At 26.7% G+C, this 11,395-nt stretch overlaps 1 protein-coding gene across 1 annotated transcript in view; it reads left to right on the forward strand.

Moving 5' to 3' along the window:
- The first annotated feature begins 5,477 nt into the window (after positions 1 to 5,477).
- The window catches only part of LOC108690975, a 9,547-nt gene continuing 3,629 nt past the window's right edge, over positions 5,478 to 11,395 (forward strand). Inside the window, exons 1-3 of the mRNA XM_018198587.1 lie at positions 5,478 to 5,622; positions 6,191 to 6,419; positions 10,740 to 11,037. Coding sequence (XP_018054076.1) covers positions 5,527 to 5,622; positions 6,191 to 6,419; positions 10,740 to 11,037 — 623 coding nt within the window. The 5' untranslated portion in view covers positions 5,478 to 5,526. The remainder of the gene's footprint in view (positions 5,623 to 6,190; positions 6,420 to 10,739; positions 11,038 to 11,395) is intronic.

Raw genomic sequence — 11,395 nt, forward strand, 5'->3', positions numbered from 1 at the left:
CTCTCTCTCTCTCTCTCTCTCTCTCTCTCTCTCTCTCTCTCTCTGCAGAAACGCATCCACACTGACCGTATCCGTATCACATATCATTTCTTTGATGTTTCGGTAAAATACCGACTTCAAGAATTATGGTCGTATCATATCTGCGTATCAAAATGATACGTAAATACGATACGCAGACACAATACGGCTTTTATAATGTCACCTTTAAATTAATCACAAAATTATATTAGCATTCCTTTTATATTTCCGGCTTTCCTAGAAGATGCGTTTCATGTGCAGACAGTTCTATAGATTTTTAAAAACATTAATTTCAAATAAACTATCAAAATTTAAGTTCAAAATGGCAAATTCAAGTGACCATAAAAAACTGAATTATCGATATAAAATATAATTATAGATTAAAGTTCTTTTCTGATTACTATTAATTCCAAAATAATCTTTTAAAATTAAAAATTAATTTCTAAGAAAATAAGAAATAATATCATAATAACAATATATATATGGAGCTTCTTAAAAAGTATTTTCGACATGTGTTATTTTTATTTTTCAATCAGAAGAAAACAGCGGCTGAAAGTCAAAGAATTGTGAAAGAAACTTATAATAATGTTGTTACTCATCACTTAAGACACATGTGAATATTTATTCTATCGATTCAAAAATGATGATTTCAATTAACAATAAAAGCTGGAAAATGCAGATTTACAAGCATTATTGGACGAAAATCCAGCACAATCCACTTTAGAATTGCCAGAGAATTAAATGTTGATCGTAACAGTTATTAAATATTTACGTAATATCTTGTTTAAATAAATCAGTTTTTGAGAAAAAAACCCTTAAAATTATTGTAAATCACATTCCTAATATTTAAAAAAAAATCCGATTTGTATAATCACGTTCATAAAATAATACTGTTTATTAATTTTAATTTTTTTATAGATATAAGCTCCTTACATTTACAATCATTTTCTTAACTTTATCTTGTAACACAAAACAGAAACACTAGAACTTGCTCTACTTGCAATTATTATGTTATCAAAAATTGAGAGGTCTGTTTATAATTACTTTGAGTGTAATTAAAATTTATAACTATGTACTTATCAGTCATAGTTAATGAAACAATAACTTTTATGGATACTCTTAGTAATGTACATATAAGGTCGAGCTATATATCCCAACGTGCAATCACACATGCAATTATATACATAACTAATTTTCTATTTTGTTTTCAAAAACTGTTCATTGAGTTTAAAATTAAAAATAAAAATAATAAAATAGAAAAATTTTTGTAAAGAAATGTATAATTATATAATATAAAGAAAAATGAACATAAAATTAATATTTATTAATATTCGACAATCATTTCGAGTGATTGAATGAAAATTATTTTGAATAAAATGAATTCAATTATAATTAATAGAAATTAATCATCAACATACGACAAAGATAAATCATCGTCAAGAGAAAAGAAATGAAGATTTTCAGACGTAATTGAAATTTTTCGGAGAGAATAATATTTAAAATTTAATGATCGAATAATTTACCATTCAAATTTTGAATTTTTATATTATATAAAACTTTTAAATCTGTCCTAAACTCTTTTTTTTTCAAATTACAAAAATATTAAAAATGTTTTAGCAGTTTGTAGCTGTATCTTTTTTTTAATAATACCATAAGTATGATCTAAAAGTGATGTATCTAAATATTATTTATAATACTAAACTTAACTGTAATCCATATAAAATCATCACATACACAGTAACATTGCAGAAAATTATGTCTTAATATTCCAAAAACGTGCAAAAATAATATGCTATATAAAAATATGCAAAAATGATAATTAAATAATCTAGAAACGCAGCCATACATATCCAGTTTATACGCATATATTATATCAATGATAAAGAAAAGTCTTGTTCCGTTTTAATTTAATTCTGGTAAACTGTGCATTGTGTACTGATCTAGTCGTCTCTCGTCACACGTCGGAGAAACGCGCGTGCTCCGTTATCGACCAGAAACTCCAATCCTCCTCCACGTCTCATCACTTCTCGCCCAGTCTCGATCCGCCGCGGCGTCCGAACGCACTCTCGGCTGAATCCCAGCTCGCCGGGGCGCGGCAACGCCTGCCGAAGCATCCCCGAGGATCGGCCGTTGAACGTGAATACTTCTTATGTGCTCCGATGACAGACCGAATATCGGCGCAAAGATGACGAGGGAGAGACTGACGGATCGGTAGCTAAACATTAATCTGTATATTTTCCCAAAAAAGATGAGAAATTCACATTCTATCGATATTTGTGTTTATATCCGCGATCTCTTCAAAAGATCGGATTCAGCATGGCAATAAATGTGGCTAAGGTATTATTGTCGACGGTATTAATTAAGGAAATAATTAGATATTAGAAGTATAACGACGGTGCTTCACCGTTGCAACTTAAAATTGCTCTATAAGAAGATTTTGAAGATTCTATCCGAGTGTTGTTACTGAAAAAATATTACTGAATGCATCACGTTCAAGCATTTCGCGCGTTATATCTGCGAAATCATAATAGATATCTAAAAACAGCTGTTTGAGAGTTTCATCTCTTCAAGTTCACATGCGCAAGGACACAGGATTTGACCAAATGTACGTACATCTTACCTTAGGTTTCGCCTGTTGAGAATCTTGATATTACATGTGATTTATATACTCTAAGAGATTAATAATAAATAAAATTAGTCTCTAAAATTTGCAATATTTTGATAAGTTTTTTGTTTTCAAATAAAAAAAAATTTTTTTAATATTTATAGATAACTAAAATAAAGAATCTCAAGAAGAGACTTTATAAAGATGGTTTTTTTATTTGCTCAAAATTCAAAGTTGAATTTATTATTATATAATAATTAAAGAAAATAAAACTCTGAAAAATCAAATATTTATTTTACATCCAAATAAAATATTTAAAATCACAAATAAAATTATATTTAATTATAATTACCAGGGATGCACCGAATCTCGGATATCTAGCGTCAAATTCTTTTCGGATATCCAATATCTGGTCGGATATCCGGTAGGGCAATTATCCGATCGGATACCGGAAATTTCCCCGGATATCCTGTCGAATATCTGGAAAAAGAGCTTCCAAGAAGAAAACTTCAAAGAAAAAAGATAAAAATGATGATAATAATTTTTTTTATCTTTTCAAACGTGATAGAAAAAAAAGGAAAAAAAAAGAAAGAAATGACCTGTACAAAAACTTCAGCTGAAAAGAATAGAATTTTGTATTAATAATGCAAACTATCAATATAAAATTTCAATTAAATATATATTATCGGATACTAATAATATTCGGTCAGAGAGTGAAAAAGTGCCGGATAATGTCAGATATCCGATACTTACTTAATAATTATTAGATCGACGAGAAAAAACAATTAAGAAAAATAAATTAATTTTTGGTTAAAAGAGGAGTTAATATTTAATTATTGTATATTTTAGAGTGAAGTTATATACATATCCAAAATTATATTTTTTATTATTTATGAATATTTTTATACAAATATTTCAATACAGAATTGATTTTAACCTTAATAAAACTTTGTTTTAAAATGCAATTGTTTTCACTTTTTAATTTTTATTTTATTTTTATATTCTTCACTATTTTAATCTTAATTTTTAATTAATTTAAAATTAAAATCAAATGTTAAAAAATTAAAATAATAATAAAGTAAATATTAAAAAATAAGAAGTCTAATAATTAATTGAATTAAAATCTTCTCTTTTCAGTGTATTTAAAATTAAATAAAAATGTCAGATTATATTATTTGTTTTTATACTATGATGTTAAAAAAATTTATTCTGAATTAATTAAAAAATTCGTAAACAAAATATTTTAATTATTTCATGAAATATTATTTATGTATCGAGAAGTATTAATATTCATACAACAATATTAATCCTCATACAACATACCTTATTTGAAGGAAGTCACATAAACATCACGATATTTATACAATATTGTCCATATATTGTGATGTTTATGTGATATCCCTTGAATGACATGTGCTATATGGATAATTTTATCTTTTGTTATAGAAGAGAAAAAGCAAGAATATTTATCTATATAGCTATACTGATAATGTTCTAGGAATACAATCGATGGATGCACCTGCTCTGGGAATGTATACGTTATTAAATATACAACCGCAAATAGATCTAGGAAGAACAAAATGAGCAGAAGTTTGAATGGGATGGAAAAGAGACAGAAAAGATAATGCTAAGGCTCTATCCATTAGATTATCGCGTAGATACGCCACAATTATTATTATTGAGAAGAGCTTAAGGCAAATAGTTATTAATATAAATGCGGAAAAGGCTCCGTTCCACTTGCTTGATAGAACTCAAACAGGCCTCATCTAGATTATGTGTGACCAGTCATTTTTTTATTATACATATCGATGAAAAAGTATGACAATATGTATAGAACATCAACATCTATAGAAAAAAACAGTTCACAGGCTGGCGATAAAAAAATAGATATAAAAACTTAAGATCGAAGAAATTAAAAAAAAGTCAAGATCAAACAGTGTGTCAAGCAAACATAAATTGGTTCGAATAATAAACAAGAGTCAACTAATATCTCGGAAGAGCAGTTTGTTGCTTGTAAAAGTTATCGTTTAATATACGTGTGGAATCGAAAAATAGGAATAAATCGTGGCGATTAGATCGAAACGCCCCTTAAATGAGTAACGATATATTATTTATGTATGCCGACAAAATAGCAGCGATGCTCCATAATCAACGTTCTAGAAGTCTTCCAGGTCCGTGCACGGCCACTAAATTAATCACAAAATGTCAATGAGAAGATAAATCGCACTCAAAATCTCATAATTCTTCATCTCTCGTAATCGTCGTTACGAAATTCATGGACCACACGAACATATCGCAGCTTGATAAAGAAAATGTGAGTCTAATGAAAAGAAGAGAAACAACGAAAGAAGAGACACTTTTTGCCAATTCTCAGCTCATTTCGATAGACAATCATTAAGAGAGTAGAACCTGATTCGATGCAGAATACATATGTTTGCGTATTTTGAATTTTTTGGTATGCATGCTACGCTACGGGCTAATTGCTATAAATATAAATTGCGAAACATTTGACGTTATTCATGCGCTTTTCATTGCGAATTAAGATGTTCATGAACTTTGCAATGAGTAATCGTATCTATGGGAAGATACGATGTACATAATAAAAAAAGAAACTCTCTTGATCATTGCAAAGAATGATGGAAAATAGAAGGACCAAGACTGCTCAATTTAATTCTATCTTCTAAGCTGCCGTTCTTTGTGAAAAAATTTCAACACAATAATGGCAAACAAAGATGTAACATAATAATATAATTAATAATATATTTCTTTTATATTATAAATGAGAAATACGGAATCTAAATTTTAATCTACGAGTTCTAATTTATGAGATAATTAATGAGATAAATGTCTAAACCACAAGTGATATCGATATTCTGTTATCGTTGTCAAAGGCATTGAACATAATGTATATACTGATTGTACAATTCTATCTTACACATACAAAAGTATTTGATGCATGCAACCGCTCTGTTATGCGTGATCATCACTCTCTTGAAGAGGTAAAATAAATATTCCGTTTTTTTCCTGCCAAAAAACATATTCTTTTGACATTCATAAATATATTCTGTACATAATTTTTTTTTTTTTCATGGCGAGCAATGATTGGATCTTGTTAACTATATTCTTCTTTATGTATATCGATAAATTCGAATAAATTAAGTTATTCAAAACATTTTTTTTTAAAGCATCATAAATCAAAATCAATTAGAGTATTAATTAATTTTTGCAAAAAACAAAGAAATATGATAATAAATTTTTTTGTTGATCAATTTTTTATCAGTCAATTTCATCGCACTTTAAAATTATTTATTAAGCTAATCTTTTGATGCACATTATCAAATTACATGACTTTAAGGTTTGTATTCATAGTAATTATTCAACCTGAAATCCGATTTAAACTAGGTTTAAATTAATCTTTTATTTGAAAAATGCGATTCTCAAACAACAATTTAAATTGATTCAAATCTAGCTTACTAGCTTGTCTGACCAAATCGTAAACCGATTTATAAATAGAACCATACAATCTTCAGTGTAATAAAAACCATTTCTTTTTTTTCTTTGATATAGGCACTGTTTCGCGGCGGCAAAAAAGCTGTTGACGATGAGTGTGAATCTACCACGGCATTAATCAAAACTAAAATACAAAAGGGAGGTGTGCGACTACGAAGGTGGCTAATTGCGCTACTGCTATTTCTATTAACATCGCTTCTTATTATCAACAGTTACAATACCGGTCAATTTCGGATCACCCGATTCGGAGAAATGGCCAAACCAACTATTCAAGATGCAATAACCCGTGAGTATTAAATCATTATTTAATCATTATTTAATTTTAAATCATTTTATTTAATATGAGGGTAATTCAAATACTTATTGTTAGAACTTTATGTTGCGGCAGAAATATATCAATATACATATACAAGTGTAATGAATGTAACAATATGTAGGTATGTAAAAACTATCTCTTTAACAAAATTTTAATATTTAAAAAAATACTTCATTTTTCTCTTAATACTAATATTAAAAATGATTCATTAACTGATCGTTTAGTATGTGTTTATAAAAAATAAATACTAAATTCCATTACAGTGTACTTTTAAAAAGCTTTTACAATTGTTAAATAAACTAACATATTATAATTGTAAAACTATTTGGAAAATAAAACACTATCCAAGGCCTACATGTGTAAACGGTACAAAATTTTCTCACAATCTTGATGATCGTAAAGACGCTTTAAAAAAATGTTTTTTAATTTAGCATACACGAGATAATTTGCGCATGGTAGATATGATATTATTGCCGTAAAATTTTATGAAATCAATATAACAGCGCTAATGAAATGTCTAGAATTAATATGAATAATGTTTAATCAAAAGTAAAAACATAAAAGTATGTTCTTTGCTTAATTTCAAAAAATAACAAATAACAAATAGTATAGGACTCTTAATTTTTTAAAAGACAATACAAAAAAGTGTAGGGCATATAAGAGTCAACGTAATTAATTATAAATGCAAGAACTAAAATATGATATATAAAATGTAAAAAAAAATTCTATATATAACACATTATAAAACACATTACATAATCACAGAATTATATGTATGTCTTACAATTAAGTAACTAAAAACTTTAAAATTAAAATGTAACAGCTATTTAAAACTAAACGAAGAAATAAAATTTTATTTATTTTTATCTTTAAAATTTAATTTTTATTTTCAATCGTTTATAATTAAAAAAATATTAGTGTATTGAATATTTTTAAGAAAAAAATAATTTTTTGAAATCAATACAAAGAAACATATAAACCCTATCAACGTAATTAATTATAAATGCAAGAACTATAATATGATATATAAAATGTATAAAAAAAAATTCTATAAATAACATATTGTAAAACACATTACACAACAAGCTCTTGGATTAAGCCATCCTCAGATAAAACAAATTCATCGTCCAGACAAATCATGATAAAAGTTATTCAATTTATACAGCGATATTGATGAATGCCTTATGGAGACCATGAACTTGCAAGCGATTTATTGATCGATTGTTAGGAATTTCATGATATTTTAATTAAAGAAACATATTTGTTAACCAATAAATAAAAATAAAATGAAAATCTAAATAAAATAAAAATTTATTAAAATGTTATCTACTTTTAAAATTCTGTAAAAACCAAACAAAAATATCACCTCAATAAAACACTTACCAATGTGAGTTTATCGCAGTTGTCATTTCTTAAGAAAAAATAGTTCGTCAAATTTATCATATCATAAAATCATGTAAAATATAAAAGGTAGTATATCAGTCAAATAATAATAATACGTAATACACAGTTACTATATTAAAACTTGATAATCAGTATAGATCGAATTTTTCAGACAGATTTTTACATTAATAAAGTAAATGAAATGCTTGGTGACATAGATAAATATGAAATAATAAAAAAGAGATCCTTGTAAAAAATGACAATATTTCTCAGAATTATGCTTACAAGATGGAGGACTTGCAAAAATATTAATGAAGCTCAATATAGACATTTATATTGCAGTGATGGGTTGCTTCCGAAGATCTATGCAGTGTCGAAGATTCACAAACTGAATTGTCCATTCAGGATCATAATGTCTTCAATAGAAAGTCCGTTATATTCCTTAATCTCATTTTTATATTCCTTAGCCTTATACACAACATCGCGTTTGAAACTATTCCTAAAGCTGAGAGTTATATAAAAAATAGTTTTCAGCTTGTTAAAGATCTAAAGGGATGAGAATTGACAATAATTACAAATTCATCTTATTGAATGTAGTTTCTCTCTTTACTAACATTCCATTCCAGACATGGCTATCGATTGTGTAAATGAATTGGAATTTCATCTTAAAAAAATATGACTTACCCAAGACGGAGTTCTTGATAGCGGTTTGGTTTATTCTAGATTCATATTTTACATTTAATAATACCATCTATAAACAAAATTTCGCCCATGGATTCTCCGGTGTCATTACAAACTTAGTGATACAAAAATTAGAGAGAATGTTTATTATCTTACAATTAGTTGTTTTTTTATTATCGTTATGTTGACGATCTAGTTGCTGCTGTTCCTTCTTCTAAAATCAATTCGTTTTTCGAAAGTTTTAATTCGTTACATTCACATCTACAATTCATATTAGAAGTAGACTTTGACTTACTAAATTTGACATTATGATCACGGTCAAAAAAAAAAATTTAATCTTCGCGATTGGTGTCAAAAACCGACTTTTTGAGGGAGATTTTTAAATTATTTTTCAAATTTTTATCTCCCAAAAGAAGGGTATAATTTTTGGTTTGTAGACAAGATTTTATTATTATCTGACTCTGAATTATAAGAATCTTAATTGTTAATATATTAATAGAGAATGATTATCCCCTTAAATTCATTTTTTTGACACAATCAATATTAAAGTCAGAAGTATTCAGCGTGGAGGAAGACAGTAGTACGTGATTGCTCGAACAATAGTGATAAGTGACAATAGTGACAAGAAATATTACATTATGGTTTACTATGCCCTTTGTTCCATCGATAACAGAGAAATTCAAAAAATTTAATAGAGAGGATATTAAAGTTTTATTATAGCTCTAATAAATTGAGTAAGTTTATTAAGGTACAAAGGGATTCTCATTCAAATTGGTTCAAAGAACAATGTAGTCTACAAGATCATTGTGATCTTCTACAAGGATTATGATGCATATGTCGGACAAACTTAAAACCAGAATTACAGAACATCATAATCATATTCGTTGGAATACATCTACTCGATCTATAATCACCGAACATAGACTGCAGACACATGATTTTGACTGGAATAACATCCAGATACTAAATGAAGAGTCATGTTATAATAAATGCTTAATTTCTGAAATGTTAAATATTAAAAAACAAAAAAACAGTCTTAATTTCCAAACAGACACCTTCACAAAGCAAATACATCGATTATAAAGAAAATTTGATATTGTTCTATTTTATCAATTAATTGCAGTTCAAATAGTGACCGTCAGTCTTATCGACATACATACATACATATCTTTTAAAAAATTCTGTCTGGAAAATTCTGTACTGATTATCAAGTTTTAATATAGTGACTGTGTATTACGTATTATTACTATCTGACTGATATATTACCTCGTATATTTTACATGATTTTATGATGAATACATGATTTGACGAACTATTTCTTCTTAAGAAATGATAACTGCGATCACGTTGATGTTTTATTGAAATGTTTTTGCTTGGTTACAGAATTTTAAAAGTAGATAACATTTTAACAGATTTTTATTTTATTCAGATTTTAATTTTATTTTTTATTTTTATTTATTGGTTAACAAATGTGTTTCTTTAATTAAAATATCATGAAATTCCGAACAATCGGTCAGTAAATCGCTCGCAAGTAATTCATGATCTCCGTAAGGCATTCATCAATATCGCTGTATAAATTGGATAATTTTTATCACGATTTGTCTATAACGATGGGAATGAATTTTAAGGTTGTGAATTTTGTTTTATCTCAGGATAGCTCAATCCAAGAGATGAACATGTTGTGTAATGTGTTTTACAATGTGTTATTTATAGAATTTTTTTAATACATTTTATATATCATATTATAATTCTTACATTTATAATTAATTACGTTGATAAGGCTTATATGTTCTATACTTCTTTGTATTGCTTTCAAAAATTTTTTTTTTTTCTTAAAAATATTCACTAATACACTAATATTTTTTTAATTATAAACGATTGAAAATAAAAATTAAACTTTAAAGATAAAGATAAATAAAACTTTATTTCTTCGTTTAATTTTAAATAGCTGTTACATTTTAATGTAATTTTAAAGTTTAGTTACTAATTGTAAGACGTACATATAATTCTGTGATGATAATTAATAAATCGTGAAAAAATATAGTAATGATACAAAAAATAATCTTTTATACTCAACATACAAATCTTTCATGATAAATTATTATAACAATATAAATTTTGTTTATATTCCATTTGATCTTGTTTATATTCATTCTCGTATATTTTCGTACTTATTTTAATTATTATTTTGTATCTATTTTAATTGTTAATTCGTAAATTTTACAGAGGAATACATATCGACAACATCAAATATATACATGCCAATAAGCAATGGTGGCTTTCTAGTTCGCAACAAAGGATGTCGGTTACCGGCAATGGATCCTTTAGATCTTGTAGTTCGACGTTTCATAACAAAAGATATGTTCGAATGCGAGTACGGAAATTTTCCACCATTAATTGAATCGAACAATACCGCGCTATTCATTAATCCGCTAACGTGGAACGAATTTCATAACAGTCCGGGCGGTATAAGCTGCTGCTGGCGACCATTTTGGCGAACGAAAGATAATGACAATGCTGTCACGTTAGTATTATAAAAAATTTTTAATAAAAATTATATAAGTATATATATATTATCACGGTTGGGTAAGTTAATATTTTCTTTACTAACTAAATTAAATTGAATGAACAAAATACTAACTCAATTAAAGTTAAGAATTAATGTTATTGAATTGACTAAAAATTAAATAAAGAGACTAAAAATTATACTTTAAATAACAAAACAATTACAATAAACATTCATCATAAATTTAATATTTTAACATTTTAGTTATTTATTAAATTAAATTTAATATTTTAGTTATAAATTATGTAAAATAACAAAAATATCTGTTGTACAATAAAAAAACTGAATTTTTATATTCTACATAGATATTTTCATA

The sequence above is a fragment of the Atta colombica genome, unplaced genomic scaffold (assembly GCF_001594045.1).
Source record: "Atta colombica isolate Treedump-2 unplaced genomic scaffold, Acol1.0 scaffold1, whole genome shotgun sequence".
In the NCBI taxonomy this organism is placed as follows: domain Eukaryota; kingdom Metazoa; phylum Arthropoda; class Insecta; order Hymenoptera; family Formicidae; genus Atta; species Atta colombica.